Source organism: Lingula anatina, chromosome 2 (assembly GCF_051362555.1).
Source record: "Lingula anatina isolate TDL-2025a chromosome 2, LinAna3.0, whole genome shotgun sequence".
In the NCBI taxonomy this organism is placed as follows: Eukaryota; Metazoa; Brachiopoda; class Lingulata; order Lingulida; family Lingulidae; genus Lingula; species Lingula anatina.
The window spans coordinates 45485105-45513094 of NC_141768.1; the positions used below are offsets into that span (position 1 = coordinate 45485105).

The 27990-nt window shown below is 34.0% G+C and overlaps 2 protein-coding genes across 6 annotated transcripts; one reads left to right on the forward strand and one right to left on the reverse strand.

The window, feature by feature from the left end:
* The first annotated feature begins 139 nt into the window (after positions 1-139).
* Positions 140-14606, forward strand: LOC106169962 (outer dynein arm-docking complex subunit 2). 3 transcript variants are annotated; one of them, XM_087003745.1, is made up of 20 exons: positions 140-353; positions 807-1042; positions 1420-1589; positions 1816-2041; positions 2295-2404; positions 2805-2950; positions 3187-3303; positions 3636-3871; positions 4428-4490; positions 4821-4974; positions 5322-5468; positions 5796-6005; positions 6444-6677; positions 7057-7167; positions 7414-7629; positions 7891-8072; positions 8511-8625; positions 9019-9207; positions 9488-9709; positions 10750-14606. In XM_087003745.1, the coding sequence occupies exons 2-20, from the start codon at positions 819-821 to the stop codon at positions 10861-10863; spliced, it is 3186 nt and encodes a 1061-aa protein (XP_086859871.1). In that variant the 5' UTR covers positions 140-353; positions 807-818; the 3' UTR covers positions 10864-14606. The 3 variants fall into 3 exon arrangements, with proteins under 3 accessions (XP_086859871.1, XP_086859872.1, XP_086859870.1); XM_087003746.1 differs by lacking the exon at positions 140-353 and adding an exon at positions 10170-10300 and having other exon boundaries at positions 778-1042; XM_087003744.1 differs by lacking the exon at positions 140-353 and having other exon boundaries at positions 778-1042.
* LOC106169952 (CD63 antigen-like) lies at positions 13894-27967 on the reverse strand. 3 transcript variants are annotated; one of them, XM_013549626.3, is made up of 8 exons: positions 27635-27964; positions 24188-24379; positions 23587-23661; positions 23125-23223; positions 22387-22551; positions 21655-21738; positions 19988-20075; positions 13894-14813 (listed from the first exon to the last, which is right to left on the reverse strand). In XM_013549626.3, exons 1-7 carry the CDS (start codon positions 27695-27697, stop codon positions 20010-20012), a joined length of 744 nt encoding a protein of 247 aa, XP_013405080.1. In that variant the 5' UTR covers positions 27698-27964; the 3' UTR covers positions 13894-14813; positions 19988-20009. The 3 variants fall into 3 exon arrangements, with proteins under 3 accessions (XP_013405080.1, XP_013405082.1, XP_086859873.1); XM_013549628.3 differs by lacking the exon at positions 19988-20075; XM_087003747.1 differs by lacking the exons at positions 13894-14813; positions 19988-20075 and adding an exon at positions 18865-18957 and having other exon boundaries at positions 27635-27967.
* Between the last annotated feature and the right edge of the window lie 23 nt (positions 27968-27990).

Below are 27990 nucleotides of genomic sequence, written 5' to 3' on the forward strand. Positions count from 1 at the left end.
GCTATTACTATTTATAATATAGACGTTATGTGAACATGGTATCATACAATCATACATGGAATGTGTTAAAAAGAACTCTGAACAACAGGAAGTTATCGACTAGTCTTGCCTGCGTCGCCATGTGCCAGCTTCCGGCCCCTAGCAACAAGCGCCATATCAAAATACTTTATTGCCTGGCCAGTCAACAAGCACGATACTTGGTTATATTACCTGGAATATTTTTGAGGTGAGAGGAAATTTACCAACGTTTATATTTTCTATATCACTAGGGGAGTAAATTGCTGTACATTTGTAAAGAAAACAAGCATCTGCCGACGTTTACAAATCAAAGGACGGGCACCTTGCAACAACGTGTAAGTTGCAATGCAAATTACAGCGTACAATGTGGATGGAGTTTTGGTCCATCTTATTATTATGTTTTCACGTATTTACAAAACGTGCTGGACTCAGCCCTCAGTTGGACACAATATAGTGCAGAATTGGATTCCTAGGGGCTGATATACTGGTAGAATTACTGTTTGGGATGCAACGATTCTGCATAGCACTTTTACATGTACAGTGCACATAGATCTAGCTGCCAGTGTATGGTTTTTAAGTCAGAGAATGCAAACAAGGCATCAGTTAAAAATATATCATTGTAGCTAATCACAGTTTGCTGTATGCACGTTTAGTACTGTATTATCAGAAATGATATGTTAACACTTGAAGATCATGTACAGTAGATTTTACATGTACATTGCATTAATGTTATACATGTGTGCTTATTTAATTATATTAATTGAAAATAACATTAATCTGTTTTACAGAAATAACTAAAGATGGGTCAGGCCTTGCGCAAGGCTAAAGAAGGGACCTCAGCAGCAGGAGGGGCAAGGGGAAAACTGGAATACAACGCTGCTAATGAAGAGCTGCTGAACAGCGTTGTGAAATACGTGGAAAATATCAAAGATCCAGAGGAACAGAAACTCATCTTCAAGAAGCCAATCAAGTGGGAAAGCAGCCTCCAGCCTTCTGATTTTAATGACGATGCTTACGAGAAAAGGTAACTGCATTAACAGCCAGGGGCTTATTTCATAAGAAGTCAATATAGTTTAGACTGCTAAATGGTTGATTGCAGTTGATGTTCCTGAATGAACAGTTTTTATCATCAAGAGTAAAAATAATTGCCTTGTCACACTTGGTCCATAAAAAAGTTTTTTAAAAAGGTGCTTAAATTCTTTGAAAAATTTTGCTTGGTGGGCTGAAATTGTTAACAGCAGCTAGACTGCTCTAATACCGATGATTGATTTTATACATTTCAGTGTATATCTGTATATATAAAACAGTTTGTAATTAAAGAGATTGGATATTATATAGCATTACTTCAGTGGCATATTTGTCTACTGTACAGCTCATATTTTTATGCTCCATTTTTTCCAGTGGTGTTGAGTTGGTGTCAAAAGAAAGGACAGCTGATGACCAGCCATTATTGCGCGTGCGACCGCGAGGAGAGAAATATGAGGTCAGCGCGATGACTATTGAACAAATTCAGATGGTCCTGAGAATGGCAGGAGATAAGAAACTAGCAGAGACCAGGGCTTGCTGCGAAGGTAAGGGTTTAATACCTAGAAAATGAAGCAAGTCAAAACTATTTCTTAGTCATTGTAGTATTTTTAAGTTCATTACTCCATTTAAATTATCCTATTACCTTTTTTTTTCTCTCTTTTATGTATCTAATTTTTTATTTTACTGTAATTTTCAGATTCTAAAGCTTTAAATAATTATTGTTTTTTTAATGCATTATTATTATTATTATTATATATGTGTATTTCATAGCCACTGATGATCCTTATTCTGACATGTTGGGAGATGCCTTTGCTATTGTACCTGGGAACGTAGAAGGTGGCGAATACGACAAGTCTCGCTACAGGTTGATGGAGGAAATCATGAAAGGTGGACCTGAGGAAGAGGTGGCAGAGAAGAAAACCACACTAAAGCTTCTGGATCATTTGTTTAGATTTGACAATGAACTTCTTAACAGGAGATTACAGATTATGGAAAAGTTAGTTTTTATTTTTTTTTTAAAGAAAATGTGCTCCCTTATTAAAAAAAGGAAAGGTTTTTTTAAAAGAAAAGATGCTGGAACTAACTTGGTTAAGATAAAGTCAATCATTAGAATACTAGGCATTTTTAAACATTTTGTATAGGTGAAAAGATTTTATTGCCAATGATTTTACAAAATAATTTAGATTGTTCATTTGTATTGTGTATATTGAATAATATAACTGTGTGTTGTTTTACTTGGACTATTACAGGACTATCCGCCTGAATCCATCAGAGGTTGAAGACGATGTTCATAAACTGATGAAGTATTGTGGAGAAGATGATGAAAAATGTCTTCTGGAGGAGCTCAACTTTATGCCTGGTAAGAAAATTCTTATTCATAATTAATAAGTATAACTACCCCCATGTCAAAAACCAGTTTTTAAATTTTGTTAAGTCATTCTCTGTGCTGCCACAGGAAAATGGAATAAATTGGACACATTGTGATATTGAATTTTGATTAATCAGGTACACAAGGAACCAATTTTACTGTGGTGCTGCATACACACACCTTAAAAGAGGTTTCACAGTAGCAGAACTTAGAAATTTAGTTAGATTACCTAACATGAATACATTTATAATAAATATATAATAAATGTAATGCATTAAGGTAATGTTATCTATGTGAAAATTAGAATTTCTTTATTCATCACAGAAGGTGAAAAAATATGTTTGGAAGATTAGTATTATAGATGGTAACACTGCTATGATTTGGATTGCAGAATTCAGCACGCGTTTCTCCAATGGCTGCCGTGCCCCTCCCTGGCGTCAAGTTCACGGAGATATCTGCTACTTGGAGGCTAAGGCCCATGATGTAGACCCATACATCTATATTACAGGAAGCACCAGTGGTTACTACATTAATGGGGTAAGCTCCTTAGGTTTATCTTTTTAAATTAAGAAATAAGAATTACATGTATACATGAATTGTACATTATAAATTAGAAATAACAGTCTCTAAATAGATGTTAAGTTTTTAGTTTTCAAAAAAGATTTCCTCTTGTCAATATGAAAAATCAGTAGGGATGACTTTTTCAAGTTTATTTTTATGAAAAGATAATATCACAAAAGATACAAGGAAACCATTATGTATTGGTTTTACAGGGTGTGGACAAGGAGACACAAAGTCTTAACTTTGACAAGCAGGGAGAAATGCACAAAGATTTAATAAGCCTGCTCAAAGAGAAGAGCCCCAAGTTTGCGGAAATTGTTGACAAGCTGGTGGGTAAAATATTGCTTTCTTCATATTGATTTTAAAAACTGAAATTTCAACACCCTAGAATTGCACAGTACAGCATAAAAAAATTCTCTTAGTGAAATTGCACAAATGTAGGCAAAGTGAAATATTTGTGTGAAGGATTTTTTAAAAATAATGTTTTATATCACAGAAAACACTGAACAGAAAAAATGTTAACCGCAAAATATGGAGCTATTATTTATATTATATATCTAAAATGTAAATATTTATGATAGATATATGGTTTAATACTTTTTATAGTTGAAATATCATTGTTGTTTAGTTTAAAATTGGTTATTTTCATTTTGTAATTCAGGAATTTGTAAGTCATCATGACTTGAAGGAGAGTGGAATAATTGACACCACGGCAGATCTGGACGCCACACCTCGGGATGGAGAGATGACCAACAGAGAACAGACACAGGTCAAAAGTCAACAACAAAAAGAAGAAACTAAGCAGGAAAAGACACAGAAAACTCAGAAAAAACAACAGCAGAAGTTGGAGCCTTCATTAAAGTGGAGGAACCTGGGTCTAGAGGAGCAAAAAGAGCAGTAAGCAGACTTTTTTTCCTGGCATTGCTATATGCAACTGTTTAGAAGTATTATTGGTGTTGTTCCCGAATGAAATCTGAAAGCAAGTGCAATGTCTGAGCTAACAATTTTATTTTCCATTGTTGTGATGTTATTAATAAAGGAATACTTTTTTGCAACAATGAAAATGTGATTGTGCAACAATTAGGTTAAATGCAACATAAGCAATTATGAATCATAATGAAGGTAACCATGACAACTGTGTTATTTAAGGCATTTGATTGGATACTTATAAAAAGTCTCTTTGTGATTGGATGTTTCTATGGCTACATAACTGTGAATAAAATATTTGCATATCATAAATCTTATTGATTTGAATAGAAGAAAATAGATTTTTCAATTTGATCTAGATATCTAGAATTATAGAAATTTAGATCATGCCTCCTGCTGCCAGGTAGTGTTGCAATAGCCTTGAATATAATTTTATACTTCTCAAATACTATTTTTATTGCTCATCTTCGGTATTGTGTAATGTACATTTTAGTTTGAAAAATAACATAACCTATTATTCTTTTAGACACGAAAAGAAGGATAAACCAGAGAAGAGCAGAACCCCCATAAAAAGAAAGACACAGCAAAGGTAAGAAATCAATCAGTACAAAGGAGTAAAGAAGAGTGTTTGAAAATCCAAAGGTAAATTAACATAAATTACTCATTTATGTTTTGGAGATATCAATACTTGTAAGCTTACAGCTAATGATAGCATATTTTTTTAACTAAAAAAAGTAAAAGATGAATTGTGTTATGTTATAGCCTCATAGAATACTGTTTATTTCAAATGGTCCTTATGGATGATTTATACAATCTGGGGTGATAAAAAAACAAATCTGTAATGAATATAAGGAATATATTCTTTGGAGAAAAATACTGTATAAATGTAGATCTATATTTATTTTTTTTCTTATGCCAGGAGAAACAAAACGCCCCTTGATGCAGAAGACTCATTCAGTGAGAGCTCCACAGAGAGCGAAGAGGAGGAAGAAACCCCAGATCGCAGGAATGAACCCAACTCTGATCTGCCCTCAGAATACTGGCAAATACAGAAATTGGTGAAATATCTCAAGGTACAGTGTGTTTAGATCTCTGTGGTTGGTTTAATATCATTTTGTGTTCCATAAACTCTTTTGTAATAAATAACTGCCTGGATTTTTTCAATCATTATTATTTTTTTTTTTATTATTATTTTTTTTTTTGTCACTTTAAGTGATTTTTATTTCATTTTTTGTTTTGAATTTACATTAAAAAATGTCATGCTCTGTTTGATTATTTACTTATTTTTTTTAAATATTTATTCACATGGATATTTGTCTCTATATTCAATATTTTGATATTCAGTACATTTATCTTATAATTAAAATTTAAACAAACTTTAAGTACACTTTAATTAAATAGATCTTGAATGTTTTTCCAGGGAGGCAACCAGACAGCTACAATCATTGCACTGTGTGCCATGAGGGATTTCAACTTGACCCAGGAAACCTGTCAGCTTGCCATCAGAGACGTGGGGGGACTGGAGGTCCTCATTAATCTCCTGGACACAGAGGATATCAAATGCAAGGTGAGAGTTGTGGAAAAACAGCAGGGTATTTATTTTAGATGGACAAAAAAATATAAATTAAAAAATTTGTGGATTATTTCCTTATTGAAGTCTTTTTTTAACCAAATTTTCTTGATATTTTGTACTTAAATCTTATGTTTATTACTAAGTTTCAAGGAGCTAAAACAATTTTTTTGTCCTTAATCAAAACCATATAGATTGTGAATAGAAATGTTATTGCATCCTCCAAAAAAGAAAAATGCCTTGTGTTTAATTACATGTACAATTAATTACATCGGATTTTTTAAATGTATTTATCTGTTTAATTTTTTTTTCAATGATTTTCAGATTGGCTCCCTCAAGATCCTGAAAGAAATTTCCGGCAATTCTCAAATCCGTAGAGCTATTGCTGATCTGGGTGGTTTGCAGACCATGGTTAATATACTGCAGGACCCGAACAAAGAGCTGAAATGTCTGGCTGCAGGCACCATTGCTAATGTGGCCAAGTTCCGCAGGGCAAGACGTACAGTCAGGCAGCATGGGGGCATCAAACGCTTGGTAAATATCCAATTAAAATGGCAAGAAATTATTTTAAAGGAATTAACATTTAAATTTACATCTTTTTGGTGTAATAAAATGATTAACCTATCAGTATATCTTAATGGGATCCGAATATTAATATTCTTGTTACTTAATGGTAAACCAGATTAAAAGCTGTTCATACTCAATGAGACTAAATTAAGATCTTAGGCATAGACCTCCCACTTTTCTGTTATTTGATAATATAGAAAAATCTTAAATTATCAAGAATGACAAATGATAAATATACATGTAACATGAGCACGGCATGTTTTTATTACCCACAAAGTACACATAGTTTCTTTTTGTGGTTCTTGAGGTTTCCCTTCTACGTACAGTATTTACTTACTTAGAAAATATCAAAAAATTTTTTTATTAGAGGACATTCATCAAACTTTTTTTCCATTCTATCTCTAGGTGGGTCTCCTGGACTGTGCTCCCCTGGGCACTGTGATGTCCAGCCAACAGGAAGAGGATGTGGAGGTGGCCCGCTGTGGCGCCCTCGCCCTGTGGAGCTGCAGTAAGAGCACCAAGAACAAGCAGGCCATGAGGAAGGCGGGGGTGATCCCGCTCCTGGCGCAACTCCTCAAGTCTCCGCACGAGAACATGTGCATCCCAGTGGTTGGTACTCTGCAGGAGTGTGCTTCAGAGGTAAGGAATGAAGATGGTAGTGTGGATAAATAGTATAAAATATATTATGCTGTTGATTGTAGTGTATTTGTGTATTAGTAAATAAAATTCTTATTTTTGAAATTGTTTTATTCTGTTTATTTATGCTATAGAATTTCCATCTTGTTCAGTCATTTTAATGAAATTAGAATTATTTAAAAGTACACTGTTATCCATTTGGGATTTTAAAATCCTTAATCTATATATATTATTAGTATTAAATGGAGGGTAATTTTTTATTTATTTATCTATTTTATATTTTTATTTATTTATTTGTTTTTATTTATAAAATTATTATTTATTTTATTTTATTTTTTGATGCAGACAAAAGTCATAATATATTCATTGCATATTCTTGCAGCCAAGCTACAGATTGGCTATTCGTACTGAAGGAATGGTGGAAGATCTGGTGAAGAATCTGAACAGTGAGAACCAGGAGCTACAGATGCATTGTGCAAGTGCAATCTTTAAGGTGAGGAGGATTATACATAGATGAAAAGTGTAGAATAAAACTCTGTACTGGTTGCTGGGTGTTTATATGAACTGCTGGATAATTGATATTTCTGATTATTTTAAAGCAAATTAATACTAGTTTGAATCTTTTGAAGTTGTACCAAAAAGAAGAATCTAATAACAATAAATGAAATGAAATATAAAAATGAAATGAAGATTCAATGAAGTGAAATAAGTTATAACAGAACATTGTTTAACAATTCAGTGTGCAGAGGACAAGGAAACCAGAGATTTAGTGAGGCAATATGGAGGTCTAGACCCCCTTGTGAAATTGCTCCAGAGCACAGAAAACAAAGAACTCCTGGCAGCAGCCACTGGCGCCATCTGGAAATGTGCCATCAGCGATGAAAATGTCCTGCGTTTCCAAGAACTGAAAACAACTGACTACCTGGTTGCTTTATTGAATGATCAACCAGAAGAGGTAAGCACATTCTGACTGAAGGATTCATCATTTGTTTTAAAAATCAGTTTCTTTTCTTTAAATTTTTTTCTTGGGAAGAAAATTCTGGATTTAAGTGCTTTTGAAAAGTGTTTTCAAAATTGATTTACAGTAATGTTAATTCAAAGACAATTTGATTTTTTATCAACAAATTGTAGTCTTGTTATAAAATGGTATTGTTCTGCATATTTTAGATTATATATTAATTACTTCTAACCATATATGTCTTGTCAAATGTTCTAGGTATTAGTAAATGTGGTAGGTGCATTGGGAGAGTGTGCCAAGGATCCTCCAAACAGAATGGCCATTCGTAAAGCTGGTGGCATCCCACCACTGGTCAACCTGCTCACTGGAACCAATCAGAAGCTACTTGTCAATGTCACCAAGGCAGTTGGGCAATGTGCCGAAGAGTCAGACAACATGGCGTAAGTCTTGGACAGATGTTAGAACTTCAGCCGAAGTGATATTGTTGTTTTATTAATTTATTTGAGGAGAGATGTGAACTTTAATGAGAAACTGTACTTTTATTGGGTTCGAGTCATTTCAAAACATTTTTCTTTTCTTTTTGTGTTTTTAAGGAAAAGATACTTGTTTTTTTGTTTGTTTTAGTATTTTACCGATACAGGATTTTACAGATACAGGACAATATTTAAAATTTTATTGAAATTGCTAAATATGAATACATTTATTATATAACATAAGGTTATGCAATGTCCTTGAAAAATATCATTTCTTCATGGGGTTTGTCTCAGGAAAGCCAAATTCTTATTATACAATGGAAAGTAATTATGGCATTTCATAACTAAGAAAGCTGAAATTAGCACCTAAAATGTTCTTTCATAATTAGATTTCCACATTTCCAGGATCATTGACAAGTTAGATGGAGTGCGCTTACTCTGGTCATTACTGAAGAACCCCAATCCAGAGGTCCAAGCCAGTGCGGCCTGGGCAATATGTCCCTGTATAGAAAATGCAAAGGTATGGGGAAAATCACATATGTAAAATAGGTTTGATTTCTGACAAAGGCATGTTGCACAAAATCTGCACGAATTGAAGTAAAGCAAAGTATTAAAGTTTTTTTTAACATTAGGATGATTATGTACCAATTTTGATAAAATAATTTTGAAAAGAAATTTAGAGCTAGATATGTCACATTACCATATTGTTACTGGTATTTATGCAATGTTTCAAAAGAGAGTTTTTAATTATTTTCAGAGAAACTTGCTGGTGGTATCAATATTTTTTGTAAGAAGATACAAAACATTTTCTTGTCTTGATATGTTGTGATCATTAATGTAGTTACTCTGTTATTTCAAGTGTTACAATCTGTTATTATTATTTTAATGGTTATTATTTTTACTATGTCCATAGGATGCTGGGGAGATGGTGAGGTCTTTTGTGGGTGGCCTGGAGCTTATTGTCAGCCTGCTGAAGTCAGAAGACAAGGAGGTCCTGGCCAGTGTGTGTGCCGCCATTGCTAATATTGCCAAAGACGAAGAAAACTTAGCTGTGATAACTGACCATGGTGTGGTGCCCATGTTAGCAAAACTGACAGAAACAGTGAGTGAATTTGAATTTCATTCTGAGATAGGCAATGTTTAGCTCTTTGCTATTTTTTAAAAGGCATTATAATATTTTTTTACTGATATCAGAATAATGATTGCTTTGTAAAATGCCTCATGATGCCAAGTTTAATTTGTGTAACCTGCAAAGAACTAGACACCACCTTTGGTAACAGTTCTTTTCAAAAAAATATCAATCCACAGTTAGTAAAATAGGATCTGGGAATGGTCCCTAAGTCTGTTACATAATTATACATTTTTCTATTAAATTTGCCCAGGTTGATGACAGACTTAGACAACACTTAGCAGAGGCCATTGCCAGATGTTGCAGTTGGGGCAACAACAGGGTGGCCTTTGGCACGGCGAATGCTGTGGCCCCTCTGGTCAAGTATCTCAAGTCCAAACAGGTGGCCGTCCACCGTTCCACTGCAAAAGCTCTCTTCCAGCTCTCCAAGGACCCGGATAACTGTATAACCATGCACAATGCTGGAGTGGTCAAGGTATATTTGTAATGTACATTAGTTGTACATTTGTGTTTTTTCTGTTCCCTTTCCTTCTTGCAGTGCATGTTACTGTTTGTAACTCATGGTCATAACTGCTGCATGGACCATCTGCTTTGTGTATTCCTGTTGTTAATGTTCGTTAATGATCTATATTTAAGATACGCGGAAAAGAATTCCTCTGATTTAATTTGTATATTGATGAAAGCAGATGCAATTCAAGTGATTATCGCAATTTGGCACATGCAATCTTTGATATAGATCGATACATCTAAAACCTTCTTGTCTGTCTGTTGTCTTTGTCCTTCTTCCTTTTTTTTTTTAATCTATGTATTTCATTAATCTTTCTTTTTTTTTTTTTTTTTTTTTGTAGATTTCTTCTCTTAGTTCTTGCTCCAACTGATCTTCCACTGTCTGCATGATGTGTGGGTCTTTTTTTTCATTTTCTGCTTTCTTGCAGCCACTTATGAATCTTGTCGGCTCTGCTGATGAATTGTTACAAGAAGCTGCCGCAGGGTGTATAGGAAACATCCGCAGACTTGCTCTGGCCAATGAGAAGGCTCGGAACTCTTAGCCAGTAACCAACCAGCTGTAATCTTTTATTTCTTTTTCTTCTTTTTAGTTAGGTCTCAACAAATCTGGTCTTTTTCTTTAATTAATTAATTAATTTATTTAATATTAAATTATTGTATTGAGGTTGTGGTCCCTAAATGTCATAAATAGTTTGGGACCAACTCCATAAATGTGTTAAGAAATATATAAGATTCAACTAACTTTTAATTAGCTTAAGTGAATTATAACCATGTTATTTTATTAATTTTATATTTGAGAGAACTATACATGCTTCTTTATTTTATATTTAAATCATACAATTATTTGTATGTTTAATATTATAAGAACTTTACTTGTTGAATACATTTTATCTCTGTCACCTCAAGTACATAGTTTCAGTTCAATTATTGTACATCATGAATATTTTGATATTACTAAAAAAATTTTTCTATCATGATACATTATACAACTTTCCATTTTATTTCCAGTGTCTTATAGAAATGGTTGGTTCTGATGACACAGTATTACAAGAGGCAGCAGCAGGTTGCATAGGGAACATTAGAAGACTGGCCTTGGCTAATGAAAAAGCTAAGCACACTTGATATGAGAAAGAATAGGGGAAAAAAACAAAAACGAGAAACCATGGAGGAAAATTTAGTTTGTGACAGTTTATTTTAACGGCACCCCCTCATTTCCAGCTCTGAGCATAATGGCACCTATTTATTGATCTGTGCAGCATTGTGGATTCCATTATCACATTTTTATCAGGAGTGGCAATCATGAACTGATAGTGATGGTGGACATTGCTCTTCATGAAAACAATAAGCTATCCTTATAACCTTTTGAACATTAGTTCTTCACCTGCTGAGATATTTTAAAATCATGTTGTACATAATTTTGATACCAGGTTATAATGAAAATAAATAATAATAATAATAATAATAATTTATTTTTCTATGGCGCATTCCATTAAAAATCTCAATGCGCCTTACAACATTCACTTAAAAGAGCTAAATAACACAATACTAATATAAGAACACATTACAATTTTAAAGGACTAAGAACTAATTTAAAGAACCAATTATTCGTATTCTAAAATGATAAGAACCTAAAGTGACAACATTTAAAATTAATCATAAAATTACAGTACACCTTATTAAAAACTAAAATTAACTATATGATAGCTACTGATAGGCTATTCTAAAAATATGAGTTTTCAAAAGCTTTTTAAAAGTATCTATGTCACCTGCTGCTCGTATTTCAGAGGGTAAAGTGTTCCAAACTTTGGGTGCATATATCATAAATGCCCTTTCACCGTAAAATTTACCAGCTTTTTTCTCTAAGACACTGTGTTCTAAAAGTAAATGACTAAAAGTTGAAGACCTGGTAACTCTTCCATGCTGATGTTGCTTCATAAGTTCTGAGATATAAAGTGGTTTATTCTCGGTGACTGCTTTAAAAATGACACATAAAATTTTAAATAAAATTCTCTCTCTTACTGGAAGCCAGTGAAGTTCCATCAAAACAGGTGTTATATGCTCTCGGCTATTCCATCCCATTTTAGTTACCAGCCTAGCTGCAGAATTTTGAATTAATTGAAGTTTGTTCAGATGATTTTTGCCTAAACCATATAAGAGACTGTTGCAATAATCAAGCTTAGAAGTAATGAAAGCATGGACTAGTTTTTCAGTTGAAGTTTTGTCCAGTAAGTCACGTATCTTACTAATTCGCCAAAGTGAGTATGATGCCGATTTGCAAATTTCAGAGATCCGTCTATCCATAGTTGCATACTGATCAAAGGTGACACCTAAATCTTTCACATAGCTAGATGGATTGATGTTGACACCACCGATACAAATATCAGATTTCATTGCATTTCCCCTGTCTGACTTAGACCTTGATGTAAACCATATTAGTTCAGTTTTTCCATCATTTAGTGCTAGCATGTTTGTTTTCATCCAATTTCGGATCTCAACTAGACAAGTTTCTATTGAGGTGATAGCCATGGAGCGATTACTTTCACTTGTGACATAAATTTGAGTGTCATCAGCAAAAATGACAGTGTTGAGACCATGTTTAACTATAATGTCTTCTACTGGTAGCATATACAATGAAAAGAGCAATGGACCTAGCACAGACCCCTGAGGGACACCATACTCTAAAATAGTGGGCTCTGATAGCAACGACTCAATTGACACCTTTTGTGTTCGATCTTTTAGATATGAGGTTAACCAATTAAGTGCTAAATCTTTTACTCCAAATCGGTACTGTAGTCTGTGCAGAAGTATGTTGTGGTCAATGGTGTCGAATGCAGCAGACAGATCTAAAAGGACTAAAATAACATCTTTTTGTTTGTCTAAAGAAAGCATGATGTCATTATGAACCCTTAGGAGAGCTGTTTCTGTGCTATGTCCTTCTCTATAAGCTGATTGAAACTTGCCATATAGACTGTTTTGAGCTAGATAGTTATTCAGTTGTATACATGCCATTTTCTCAAGAAACTTCCCTAAGAAGGGCAAGTTTGATATTGGTCGATAATTTTTAAACACTTTTTTTTTTAAATAAAAACTAAGTGTACATAATGATAGAGTAAGTTGTGGATAATGAATAGATCATCAGTTAGTTTCACAATTGCTTGCATAGATGTAACAGCAGTTAACAGTTTATCAGGAAGAAACTGCCCGTACAATTTCCGTGCTGTGTAGACACACCAGCTATGAAAGTGCTATTAATTGTGATAAATTGATACGATAAATTGGTAGAGAAAACACACGGAAAATTTTTTAAAATATATTATAGTATACAGAAATATTAGAGGCTCAAGTTGGATTCACTGACACACACACACAAACAAAAAAGTGGGATGAAATGGGGAAAAGGGAGATTATTGAAACTTTATACCTACTTGGGTTTATTTTCTTAGATCTATGATGATTCTAGGATAAAAAAAAAATAGTTCTGCTGCCCACACCAGCTACGATGGTGCTGAAGTTTCAAAATTCGTCCTCTTCATTTAATCACACAAACTAAATTTGGTTAATTTTCTTAACTTCACAACCTGGGGATGCATTTTGATATTAAAATGTTATCAGAGACAATTGGGTCCCTAACCTATCTTTTTTCCCCTCCAGTGACTAAATAACGAGATAAGAGGTTTAGCTTGATATTGATCGCTATCAGTCTCGTGACACTTATTCAGTATTGATAAACGTCACAAGTTATCCACTGTAGTTTTTTATAAACAGACGCCTTTTTTGTACAATTTTTGATGCCATTTGGCACATTCACTCCTCAAGTGTCTTTACTTCAAATTTTCAATTTGGTGAACACAGGTTCTTCTTCAAAATCAGCATGATCCGATTGATTTAACAAAAATTATTTTACAAATTGCACAATTTTGGTGATGTGAAGATAATGAAATCAAGAAAAACAGAAATGAATCATTTAAGCTTTTGCATCCTTAAAACAAAGGAAAAAAGAAAGACAAGTAGAATTTAAATTAAATTGCTATTTCTGAAATAAACATCCCCAAGAAGACTTTAAAACTGTGACCATTTAGCGTTCGTGGTTACTGTGATGATATAAATTATATGCAAAGTAATATTAAACAGATAAAAAAAAAATTAACACAATGAAGTTTACATTTTTATTTTTATTCAAGCCATTTAAATGTATCACACTGGCTAGAAACAACAAATACTTATGTCTTCTAGGAAACATTCATTGTAAGTGAGTGATATTTAAAGTTCAAAAATTAACATTTCTTTTCACATGGGACACCTAAAGGTTGATCAAGACTAGAAAAAGAGAGATAACGCATCAGAATGAGAAGAACAAGCTCTTTTGTTTAAAGTTGTTAAGAAAATACTACCCACTACCAGTAGCTTTGTAAATTTCTATACATTCACATATAAAAAATTCCCAAGAAATATATATAGAATGTGCATGGAAAAGTAGTTTCTTTCACAAAAATAACTTTATCAGGGATTATACATGTACATGATTTGGAAATATAATTGGTCATTTAGATAGCATTATTTTCTCTGAAATAGAATTATCATTATCTACTCACCATATAATATACAGTCACAATGCAAGAGACCTAATACTCAAAAATAGTTTTTCCAAGTACCCTGAACTGGTTTGGCCTTTCAGGAGTTTATTGCACTTCTTTAATGAAGATGCAGAGGCTTGATATAGAAATATAAGTTTACAGTTTGAATACAAAAAAGATCACTTAAGTCAATGATTAACATATATCTATTTGATTACCAGATAATACTTTATTAAATTCACTCATGCAGGGTTTGAAGCTAGAATTTTTTTCTTAGCATGTTGGTTCACATATGAACTCTCATAAATTGTCCAAATCCTATTATTCAAAATATACACCTTCAGTATCTAGGCTACTTTTCAGAACCATGCCTTTCTAAAACATTAAAAAAAAGTGACCAAAACAAAACAATAAGTGCTGCTCATCATTCTACTATACTACTTCATATTCCTTCTTAATACTTCTAGCTAGGCAGGCAGCGAAGATTATTCCAATTATCTGAAAAAGCAAACCAAAAATCCATAAACATACATCATATGCTACATAAACACACATCATATGCTACATTTGTCAGAGAGATGAAAATGCTTCACCAACGTTTGAACATAATCAGTTCATTTACAACGGACATTTATACAACATAGGATCAATTATGTAGAAGACATGGACTCAAAGTGGACATTACTTTCCTACTTCAAATACATACTAATCCACATTAAACAAATGGTGTTTTAACACACCTTCTAGCCATTACAATGTATGTCTGTAACACTCTACCAGTACAGCAAGTAGTTTTTCTATGAACAACAATTCCCAAGAGCATAGCAGTTCAAATTAATAAGGATGAGAGAAATTCCCTTGACGCTACAAATGATTATTTAGAAACAAAATTCCTTAATGTTCAGATTCAGTAGCAAAGTAAAACATTAAGGTTAACTATGCAGCAAAAAGAGTTTCATTTTCAAAGAATGCCACCAAGGAATACTGGGACTGTAGGGCATTTTATTCCAATCTTATAATCCTTAAGATATCCACAGGGCTTTTAAATTACTAGGCATGATTATCCTCTATATTTCATATCTGTGTTGAATGTTGATTATCTCGTTTTCCCATCATCATTTGCAGGGAAGCAATTCCATGCAGGTCATGCAAATTTAACTTGAAGCCATTAGCTAGTTTTAGCTCCATTACCACTTTCGCCATGATGACAAAAATATAACTAGAGGATCAGAGAGGCGATACCGCCTCCGAATATTGTACCACCAGCTGGAGCAAGCGCATTCGTATAGACCCCCACATACACAAAATAAGGGACACAGCCACCAGTTTTGTGCTTGACAAGCTGTAAAAATGCAATCAACAAGAATTTTTAAACTATTGCAAAAAATATATATGGTACAATCAAATTTAAGTTCTTCGTAAGGTAGGTCAAGGGTCAATTTCAAGGTCACAGTAAATTGCCAGTATATGACTTCCTATTCAAGTTCAAGAGTAACTATGGACCTATCTCTGTCAAGTTTGAAGTTAAAAGAGAAAGAAATTAGCAGAGTTCAGTTCATGATAAAAAGTAGGTCAAAGGTCAATTTCAAGGTCACATTTAGATTGCCAGTATATGACTTTCTATTCAAGTTCAATAGTAACTATGGACCTATCTCTGCCAGTTTTGGAGATAAAAGGGAAGCAAAATTTGCAAAGTTCAGTTTATGGTGAAAAGTAGGACAAAGGTCAATTTTAATGTCACATTTATAATGCCAGTATATGACTTCCTATTCAAGTTCAATAGTAACTATGGACCTATCTCTGCCAGTTTTGGAGATAAAAGGAAAGCAAAATTTGCAAAATTCAGTTCATTGTGTAAAGTAGGTCAAAGGTCAATTTTAAGGTCACATTTAGATTGCCAGTATATGACTTCCTATTCAAGTTCAATAGTAACTATGGACCTATCTCTGCCAGTTTTGGAGATAAAAGGAAAGCAAAATTTGCAAAGTTCAGTTCATGGTGAAAAGTAGGTCAAAGGTCAATTTCAAGGTCACATTTAGATTGCCAGTATATGACTTCCTATTCAAGTTCAATAGTAACTATGGACCTATCTCTGCCAGTTTTGGAGATAAAAGGGAAGCAAAATTTGCAAAATTCAGTTCATGGTGTAAAGTAGGTCAAAGGTCAATTTTAAGGTCACATTTAGATTGCCAGTATATGACTTCCTTTTCAAGTTCAATAGTAACTATGGACCTATCTCTGCCAGTTTTGGAGATAAAAGGAAAGCAAAATTTGCAAAGTTCAGTTCATGGTGAAAAGTAGGTCAAAGGTCAATTTCAAGGTCACATTTAGATTGCCAGTATATGACTTCCTATTCAAGTTCAATAGTAACTATGGACCTATCTCTGCCAGTTTTGGAGATAAAAGGAAAGCAAAATTTGCAAAATTCAGTTCATGGTGTAAAGTAGGTCAAAGGTCAATTTTAAGGTCACATTTAGATTGCCAGTATATGACTTCCTATTCAAGTTCAATAGTAACTATGGACCTATCTCTGCCAGTTTTGGAGATAAAAGGGAAGCAAATTTTGCAAAGTTCAGTTTATGGTGAAAAGTAGGTCAAAGGTCAATTTCAAGGTCACATTTAGATTGCCAGTATATGACTTCCTATTCAAGTTCAATAGTAACTATGGACCTATCTCTGCCAGTTTTGGAGATAAAAGGGAAGAAAAATTTGCAAAGTTCAGTTCATGGTGAAAAGTAGGTCAAAGGTCACTTTCAAGGTCATAGGAAGATTGCCAGTATATGACTTCCTATTCAACTTCAATAGTAACTATGGACCTATCTCTGCCAGTTTTGGAGATAAAAGGGAAGCAAATTTTGCAAAGTTCAGTTTATGGTGAAAAGTAGGTCAAAGGTCAATTTTAAGGTCACATTTAGATTGCCAGTATATGACTTCCTATTCAAGTTCAATAGTAACTATGGACCTATCTCTGCCAGTTTTGGAGATAAAAGGGAAGAAAAATTTGCAAAGTTCAGTTCATGGTGAAAAGTAGGTCAAAGGTCACTTTCAAGGTCATAGGAAGATTGCCAGTATATGACTTCCTATTCAACTTCAATAGTAACTATGGACCTATCTCTGCCAGTTTTGGAGATATAAGGGACTAAATGTTATAATTTTGGAGTTACCATAATGTGCCTTAAATTTCGTACAGAAAAAATTAATTAAAATAAAGAAAATGTCATTTTGGTCAAAATTCTTGAAATAGGAGGTGCTCTGAAGTTTCAGAAGTTCAAATTTGATGAAATAATGTCATTTTTGAACACAAGTTGTCTGCTTTGCCAAGCCTTATGTTTTATTTTTCCAGAGTTCAAAATTTATTATCCATTACCGTACTGCACATTTTGCTTTTACCACTAATATGTACTTTTTGATACAGCGTAACTCGAAAACCGTATGGAATACAAAAAAACCGAGACCACTTCCAGTGTTGGGCTTTACATGCTCTACAAAATGCAAAAAAGAATGGGTCTCTAGCATTAACGGTTCCCGAATTAGAGACAGTTTTCAGTTTCGGTATCTTATGGCCGCTACTCCCGTGAAAATGCACCGATTGACCCCAAATTCATGGAGATGAAAGATGACCTGAAGGGTAACACTTTCCAATAATATTATTGGTTAAGTCTGTGTGGTGTCTGAAAAACAGGGCAAAAAAAATTTTTTTCGTAAAAAATTTCATTTTTTTGAAAATTTTGGCCCATTTGACCTTGAAGTAAAGGTCAAAGGTCAAATCCAAGGGTATATTTGAAATCTACACATATGACTTTTGGAAAGCTGTCTATAGAAATTTTTCCCATAACTCCTTCCGTAGGGTAGATAATTAGCATTTAATTTTGCCATTTTTAGACAAGGGTGCATTGCAATGAGTGCCACACCCAGACCCCAATACCGACAAAGCCCAAATTTTAGGTGGAACGAGTTGAGATTATAGGTGACCTAAATCCATGAGATGGGTATGGGGGCCCTTACCGTCTAGGAGGAGAAGCGGTAACGGTAGCCGTCCGGCGGAGCCAACGGAGCCGGCGGAGCCGGCGGAGCCGGCGGAGCCGGCGGAACGATCCGGACGGGACCGAAACCATGTGTACCGCCAGCGCTAACGCTGGTGGTACAATAATGATAATAATGATAATTAACAGTTGAGGCTTTGAGGTTAGTCTCTCTCTCTCTCTCTCTCTGTGCTATTCTCTGGACAAAATAACAGGGGTTACTCAACAAAATATGGTTGTTGTTGTATCGTCTAAAATATATCCTTGGCTTTAACCCCAAAACCATTTAGCCCAGCACAAAAACAACCCGTGACACCTTAGACATAACATTTTTTTAGGTTAAAACTGACTGACAGAATAGAGCACGTAAACAGCTAATTATTGTTTAAACAGCTGGGTAAGGGGCAGCAACAGAGTGGGCATGAAGGCATATGATTTTTAAAAAATGAATAATCACATGTAAAAAAATTAAAAAATTAAAGGCTAAGCTTAATAGTCTGTTAAGGAAAAGGGTTAATATAATTTTGAGGCCTTACAACTTTTTAAAAAGATTTCCCATATTCCTTCTGCTTTAAACTAGGATCGCACCCCAAACAAAAAGCCAAGATAATACCAAATATCTGAAAGATGATGAAATGCACAATTATTATCTGTGAATGGTTTTCCTTGGCAGTTAAAAATAAAGCCTGTGGCTTCTTCCCTTGTGAAGATTCTCCCCGTTTGCTATTTCATATATACCATTAAAACAATTTCCACAAATTAAAATTTTTATTTATTTATTTATTTACAGGGATACCTAAACCAAGGCCCAGTATACACCTTTATCTGAACATTCATACCTCCATCTTTAATATTTTTCTTTCCCATTTAAGGAACTGCAAATGACTAAGGGATGGTCAAAATGGGTTTGGTCAGAGTATCATACCTATCATTATCTGACCAAATGCCTGATAGATGCCATGTATATCAATATTAAACGAGTAAGAGAAAATGAAGGACACTGCACATAGATTTATATCATTCAAAATGATCACATGATGACCAAAAGGGATATATGGCAATGACACTGCCATTTTAAGGATTACTACTCTATGTGAACTAAGCTATGAAATGAGCATTCACAACCAAATGATCCATGGAATAACTGGTCCGTGGATCAAACATGGTGCAACGAGACTTATTTGCTCTGCCCCTGCTGGGATGGTCCGCCTGGGAGGAGGGGATTCCACTACATTATTGCTAGGGGATTATATGGCTTACTTTTATTGCTTTTGCGTGCTATAATTGATCTGCACACAATTTAGTTCATAGATGAAGTGGCTATGAATGCTCTCAAAGACATTTGTCACACAATGCTACCTAGATAGAATCTGATCATCAGCTAGGACAAGACTAACACTTCAATTCCATACAGTACTATCAAAACTCACACAGCCAGAAAAGGCATGGTCATTCTCAAGAACTATCCATATTTTCACACCCATTATCTACGGTAGTGCATTATACAAGCCTCTGTATTTGCCATTATCATATTCAGTCGCTTCACCACTATCAAAACTTACACGCCTGAAGAAAAGAATTGTAATGCAAAAGAACTATCTACATTTTCACACCCAACCATTATCTATGCTGGCAATACAATATACTAGCCTCTGTATTTGCCTGTGCCATATTAGACCACTTCATGCTCTTTCTTTACGGCACGACCCAGACAGCATGCAAACACAATGCCCATGATCTGAAAATAAATCACCCGACATAACATCAGCCCATATTAGTCACAACTGATCCCTTTCAAAGTGTTGCCCACTCCCATTTCCAAAAGGCATGTCCAACATCACTTAATATTTTGCATAAAGAAGATGATGACTTTCAGATGATGACATCTGCTGTCCATATTTTTGCATCCCTTAGATTTTATCGTATTGGTCTTGTAAAGTAGTAGAATTTGAAATAACAGCATTAGTAAATTGCCATGTTAGTACTAAAGAGATCAGGTTTGTTTTAATATGTTTATCTAAAGAAGTCAAACATAAATAAATGCAGATTAGACAGTGCAGTTTTTGGTGAAAATGCTGCCTACGCTGCACATGGTGACTTTATTATCTTCATCAACTCATAAATTTACATGCATGGTTATATTCCCAAGCACTAATATTTTATATCTTGACAAGCATTAGCAGCAAACATCTGCTATTGACTCTAGTCTAGAAGAAGCGAAGAGTGCTGCAAGCATGCAGTGTTAGAATATGACAAATACAGAGACAAGTACAGAGGCGTATATAATACATAACTACATATACATACACTAACTACATCAGCTGAGCAGGCAGACAGAGCACAACAACAAACTGTCAGCAAGGCAACACAACACAAGTATATCAAAAAGATGTTATTCTACAGAGAGCAACATTTAAGCATATTAGAAGTAGAGAAGCCAGTTATATCTTACAACATGGTATTGGTAAGGGGTCATATAGATCTACTAAGTGTGCTATCCAGATAAATGATGAAACTGGAGCAGTCCCTAAACGTAGTTGACGGAAAAGAAAGGTGGTAATGGGTATGAAATATTCATAAGTAGTACTGACATTCAAAGCTGAGTTATGTTTAGACTGTTAGAGCTACACATATATTAACACATAAATAATTGCATTAAGAGTAATACCAAAGCAGCACTAGTACTGTTAAAGCAATTCCACACCCAGACACTCTTTATATATATATATATATATATATATATATATATATATATATATATATATATATATAAAGAAAATTTAGCTGTGGACAAACTTGAATAAGGGATTCATATCTTTTAACCATTTAAACCCCCAGAAGTTGTCACAACTGTTAACCCTTTCCACAAGAAAACAAATACAAGAAATACACATATGGGCCACATGAAGTTCATTGAAGAAACAGATTTATACAGAGAACGTTAAAAAAGAAAGTTACTCCAACCATTTAAAGTTTTGACAGAGAATTATCCACTACATTTTGCCACACAAAATTATTTCTGATTTAACTGCTCATTACACCCCTGTGATAAGCAGGTCGATTGCATCTGGTATCGAAACACACGACATGTTTGAAGACAAGTACATAAGCATAAGAGCATTTAAAATTCTCAGGTGAGTCAGATAGTACAAACATCAACAAAACTGATAAGATCCTGTGTTGTACAACAAATTAAAAGCTACAAAGAAACAAGCTGTGATAAGGGGGGAAGAACAAAGCTCTAAGCAAATTTTATCAAAAACAGAAGCAACTACTGTCTGTGTCACATATAAAATGGCAGAAGAAGACAAACTTACCTCAATGAAAGCCCAAGCTATGCCAACCGCTCCAATAATGTAGATGTATCTCTCTGCCCATTCTTGGACTGCTTTGACACAACCCTGCAGGAAAGCAGAACAATGAATTTACATTAATTTTTTAATATTCCTTAGATTTATTCTGCACTCGCTTTTACATCAATAACATTGACTTTACTACTCCTGATTGTGACCCACAGGAAAAGGGGTAGGAAAATTGGAAAACTGAAAGCTGAAAATTTAAAAATTGATGCCAAGTGACTGTGCCAGTTCAAATAAACTATAAACTGACCCATAAAAGTTTGATGTTAAGACCTACAGTATTTATCTGGTGAGTGCAACCCCCCCCCCCCCCCCATACAATATCTGCACAGATTACAGATGGATTAGGCATAATCTTATTCATTACTTCATAGAAGGGCGAGTAATTGGGAACTGATACTATTTAAAAGAGGTCACCAGAATTCGACCCAACATCTCACAATACCAAGGATACCAAGATCTAGAAGACTTTAACAAAGAATTCACAACATAATCAACCTGAACATTTCAAACTGACAAATTTTCATGAATCTTTATAAATGACATTTTTGCAATTTCAAACAATGAAACTGCCTGCTGCTGCAGTCTTTACCCAATAATAACAAAAATAATGTAAATCAATAATAAATTTAAAAAAAAAATAAATAAATAAATCAAAATACAAAAGAACATCGTTTCTTCTGTACTTACATCATTTCGCAGTTTGCCTGTGTCCCCTTTGTTCAAGTAGTATTCGTAGCAACCTGTTCTGTTGTTGTTCAGACTACTATCAAGTGAAATGCAGCAGCCATCACCTCCAAGTTTGTTGGTTTTATTTTCCCAATCCCCAAAACCATTCACGCCACAGCATTTGAACTGAAACATACAAGTGGGGAAATCAAAAGAGACAGCAAAGCTTGAAGTACACAGACACCAAGCAGGTAGAAGCATTGCAAGAATACTGCAAACAAAAAATCAATAACTTTGGTTAAAGAAAAGGAAAAATCGGATTGTGCCGATTTTCAAAAGGGACCTGCAATTTTGCCCAGTGAAGTCACAATGCAAAATGTGACATCAATTAGAAATTGTTATCAAAAACCAAGGGACCTGCAATCATTTCAATATTTTTTTTTAATTTTCATGTGCACAGGCTTCATAAAAATGGCAAAAAAAAAAAAAAAAAAATTTCAAAGATTACTTCAAGCTGATAAGTCAACAAATGATGAAGTGACATTGTAATATATGTAAGCCACAATTAAGATAATTATTATACTTCTTGGTCAGTTACAATCCAATATTCTGAATAATTTTTAATCAGCAGGTATTTAAAAACATAAACTGGAATGAGCAGGCATTCTGTGTTTTCGTTTTGCTTCAAAAAGGCATCTTGACACCTGTGAAAACCTCCTCCTGTTTTAAAAAAGCAATCCCTGCAATGGGCATACTTACATCTTTTTCAATTGTGTTGAATATGGTGATGTCTGCAGTGTTTCCTGTGCCAGCCTCGTCCAAAATTTTGGAAGCAGAGGTTTTAATTACATCAACAACCTAAAACAACAATAAATATTCTAATCAAATGAATTAGGTATTATGAATGATATTAACATTCTTATGTAATATTTTGTTTGAATGCTCATTTATTTTCATTTTTTCTATTTATTAGCTACCATTACCTATATTTGTGCACTGCCAAATGTACACAGACACATTCAGAAAATAACAGCAGCAGAGACACATGAAAATATTCTTCATACAATTTTCTATTACTAATTGTATTTCACAGAAAACAGGTTGGCAAAGCATGATCAGACCCCCTGAATACCAAAACAAATATCATTTCAAAAAATGTTGAAATAAATCTATTTCGATATCTTTTTAGGGATCTTGATAATCATAATTAATTATAATTACCTGATCCTTGAGGACAAAACCAGCAATTCCCGCTGCCAGCTCAAAGATGAAGATGATAATCAGAAGTGCAGCAAACTGAAATAAAGTGAAATAATATTGATAATGACTAATATGACTTCTGTTAGTAAAAACTCTTCACCAAAACAATATAGCTTAAGTGTTACAGTTCAATTTTGCAGTTTAGGAATCTTCATGGAAAGGACTGAAAATTACCATTCCTTGAAGCTATTTAATTAGCATTATATTTAAACAACACCTTTCATTGCCAATAGTGCTGGTGATTTCCAATGCCAAAAGTGTGAAGTGGCTTGGGTCAATGAAAATCTAAAATTGACCCAACAAATGTTATTGGACCTAGCTGAAAAAACTACCTTTTAACCATGGCCAGCAATATTTTTAACATTCTAGGGGCTTTCTGCCCATTTTTGACATCATTAAAACATGGAATGGGTGAGCAAGGCACAAACATTTATAACAGCATAAAATATCCAGTGGAATGGCCCATTTATTTTTCCAGTATATATTCCCCTCTCCATCTCATTTCCTAGATTTTCATAAATCACACCCATACTCCACGATTTCAACACACTTCTATACTTACGGTCATAACCATGCAATAGTTCTCCTTGATGGCACCGAAGCAGCCAAAGAAGGCGACAATCAGGATGATCACTCCCACAATTATGACATACGTCGCTGCCGAACCAAACGGCCCTTCTCCAAGGAATTGTGCATATTCTGAGAAACTTGTAAGCACAACTGCGCCTGCGATGATCAGCCCAAGACCACACAGCTGTCGGGAAAAAAGGAGACGTGGAATACTTATAAGCACCCTTATATTTATAAAATAAAGATATATCATGAGTCAGAGATATCAGAAAATTAAGAAAAAATGTACCTGAAAGGTTCAAATGTTTGACTGTTTTTGAACAATTTAATGTAATTTGCATTTTTCACTGTTAATCTATTTCATATAAAATTTAACAAAAAGTTTCTCTTAGTATTGAAAGAAATGCTTATTTTTGTCTATTTATGATGAAAAAATGCATTAGTCAGACCAGAAAAAATATCACTTGTCTGGGGTAGCGCTAACACTCGCCAATTTAGCCCAATGCTAAAACTGACTTAAACTGGCTAAAGAAAAAGGGCTTGATTTGACATGTTTTAGCCAAATTATAACCATTTCGATAACAAATTGACAAAAATGTGGTGATTTGGCTAGGCGAAAAAAATTGCTAGTGCTACCCCAGCTTGTATGTAACTAAATCATCATATCTTGCTCTTAAAACATCTTTCTACATTAGGATTCATGATACAGCTGAAATATACTTGGCAATACTTCACTTTATACTCGTATTACTAATTCTATTGTTGTTTCCGCTCATTTCGCATACAGAAAACCTAACACCATTCAACATATAAGCATCCTATTGTTGAATAAACTCTTATTGAGAGCATACTTGTTTGCAATTTGCATGCATTCGCCAAAATCTAAAGCTCATAAATCTAAAGCATGATAAAGAGCGACTGCTTACTTCGATATGTCACATTCATGCCATTTTAGTTTTAAACATGTTGGTCACATATTCCATGACTTTGTAAACTTCTATTAAGATATAATCATCAAAATCATACCCGAATTCTACAATTTTCTTTGGTAATATATATTGTAAAACAACTCAAAGCTCTGCATAATTTTCTATTTATTTCAAATTTGTTGCCCAAAAAAATTCAAGAATTTAGAATTTCCACATGATAAAGTACAGTCTGATAATCTTTTAATATTTACCTATATATTATATATATGTATGCAGTCCCTTACTAATCAATATCATTTCATGAAAAATGCACAGCAAGGCAAATCGATATATATGCAGAATATGTTACAATAACCACTTTAATCAAAGCACCTACGTGGCATATTTAGTAATCAACAGCTAAATATACACATTAATTCTTATCAAAGCTGCAGCTTCATACTACAGAAATCGTGTTTAGATTGTTGCCAGATACCACCTCCTGATTAATTAGAAATGGGAGTCAATGCCTATCTATGCACACAGGGATCCTGACTAAACATTAAACTACCTATAAAGCTAAAGAGAAAGGTGTTCGCACATGCAATCAATACTTTTATCTAGATCAGGACGAGATAAAGGCTTATCGTGATAAATCATTCATTCAGCGTCCTTTCAGAATAACAAAATTCTTATTGTAAATTAGGATGTATGCAGTGGAATAGGTCACATGTCCATACTCCCACATTATCGCCACAGAAACACCTAATGCAAGAAATATGTTTACGTCCTTGTAATATCCGTTTTCTTTTCTTTTCTTTTTTTGCTGTAAATATCCTGTTTACTGCTTAAACACTGTGAAAGATTGACACAGACATTTTTTAAACATACTTATGCAAAATAATAACAATAAAATAAAATAAAAGTGCTAAGACTCCTGCTCTTATCAATGGAAGCAAAAAGTGAACATTATTAAATACCTAAATCAATTATAAACAGGCACACTTGCTATTACACATTAGTATTGCACTGAATACAAGTTCCATAATGTTATATCACATAAATTCACCCAGCATCTACCAGCATGCTAGCAGAAACCCACACATCAATGCAGGTATGGGAAAAGTATTGGTATTTGACAGAAATATCAATCTGTTTAGCACCTCACATGAAAATTATTAAAAATTAATACTTCAAAACCTGTTTCTTTTAATACAAGATTTAAACATGTGATTCACAATTGAAAATAAATGGATTTTGAAAAAAAGGCAACTTGCAAGTAAAGTGTACATATACACTACCCAAAGAGGAAGAAAATAAAATTTGGCTAATATTTATTTTTAACCTTCTTGTTTTCCTTGTGGACAACCTATATTTTACATAAAAAATAGATATCTTTTAAGATTAATGAAATATCCATGTTAAGAAATTCTACATTTGAACCCAAAGTGACTTATCTGACCTTAGCAAAGCAAAACAAAAAATGATTGGTCTAAAGACTTGTATGTTATATTTATAATTAACTTCCGCATTTGTTACTCAATACACAAAAGTGCCAGGAAAATGAGTTTCCTGAACTTTTTTTTTTGAACAAAATCTTGCATGCAGACTCTTAAACAGTCATCTATACAATATGAAAGGTCAGACCTGTTCATGAAGTAACACAGTAAGCCCTTAAATTTATCCTATCATGGTAAAACAGATCAACAAGTCACGTCACACCTTTGTAACAGGATGTACAAATGTAAGTTCTAAATTGCAACTAATGACTAATGAGCACATGCCATTTCAAATATGTTAAACATCAATATAACTTGAACAGTAATAAACTTGTTTTTGCTTGCTCAAACTTATTTAAATTATGAAAATGTACAGTAGCATTTTGGCAAGTCAAATTAATGCTTTGAACAAACTTGTTTCCATTTCTTTTAATTGAACAAAAAATAAAATCTCAAATTACTATGGTAGTAAACATTTATCATAAGTTCTGCACAATTCACAGATATGATCAGAATAATAATTTCCTTATTTTCTGGGACTTGCACTGAATAATAAAAATATATTTTGACAAGGATAGTTGCAGTCACATAGACATTCCCAACTTGTTGATTTCTTATTTAGCATTTCCCCTGGTCTAAATCGCTACAACACATTTCTCAGATGGTTTCAGTAGTTCACATTTGTCATACTGCACAATTAACATTCCAGAAGCCTGATGTCGAAGTGCGATTCGCAAACTGGCGGCGGTCACACCTTTAAGCTCACAGCTAAACCACTGATGCTGGTTAGCCGCCGCTAGCACTGCCCTAGTCTCAGATTTGCCCTCTAGAGATCCTTATTACTCTAAACCCAGATTTAAATTTTCTGGGCTGTTAATACACGGTGTAAATAGTCATAACTATTATTTAATAAAATCTGACGGTAAAATTCTGCTTTTTATGTCGAGATTTAAAACAGGCGACGTACACAACGAGAGCAAGTGGAGTGAAAACCTGCATGACAACAACTCAACAAGTCGAGGTTATACTTACGAAAAAGAGCAAGTTGAATGCGAAGAGCAAGTATTTAACGCATGACATGCCACCCTCAACCATTTTTACTGTTTTGTGTTGTCCTGAGATACGTTGTTATGTCGTGGAATTCTAACTGCGATGTCCCTCCAAGAACACCTGTCGGCTTCGTAGCTTCCTAGATCGGATACACTTGACCGTTTTTCAGTGGATACTCTGTAAAATATAGTTCCGTGTATGTCTGAAGTTTCAGTTAAATTAACCCTTACTGTTCAAGAACTGGTGATAAATTCACACTTTATTCAGAGCTTTGGGAAACCTATCATGGGATGCACATCACATGACACTACGCCCATACAGTGGGGATGAATATTGCG

Coding starts and splice junctions, on each gene's coding strand:
- LOC106169962 (XM_087003745.1), top strand. CDS start 819: ATGGGTCAGGCCTTGCGCAAGGCTAAAGAAGGGACCTCAGCAGCAGGA. Junction 3,304..3,635: donor CGGAAATTGTTGACAAGCTG/GTGGGTAAAATA, acceptor TTTGTAATTCAG/GAATTTGTAAGTCATCATGA. Junction 9,710..10,749: donor ACAATGCTGGAGTGGTCAAG/GTATATTTGTAA, acceptor TTTTATTTCCAG/TGTCTTATAGAAATGGTTGG.
- LOC106169952 (XM_087003747.1), bottom strand. CDS start 27,697: ATGGTTGAGGGTGGCATGTCATGCGTTAAATACTTGCTCTTCGCATTC. Junction 23,224..23,586: donor GTTTTGTCCTCAAGGATCAG/GTAATTATAATT, acceptor TTGTTGTTTTAG/GTTGTTGATGTAATTAAAAC. Junction 22,552..23,124: donor TCAACACAATTGAAAAAGAT/GTAAGTATGCCC, acceptor TGTATGTTTCAG/TTCAAATGCTGTGGCGTGAA.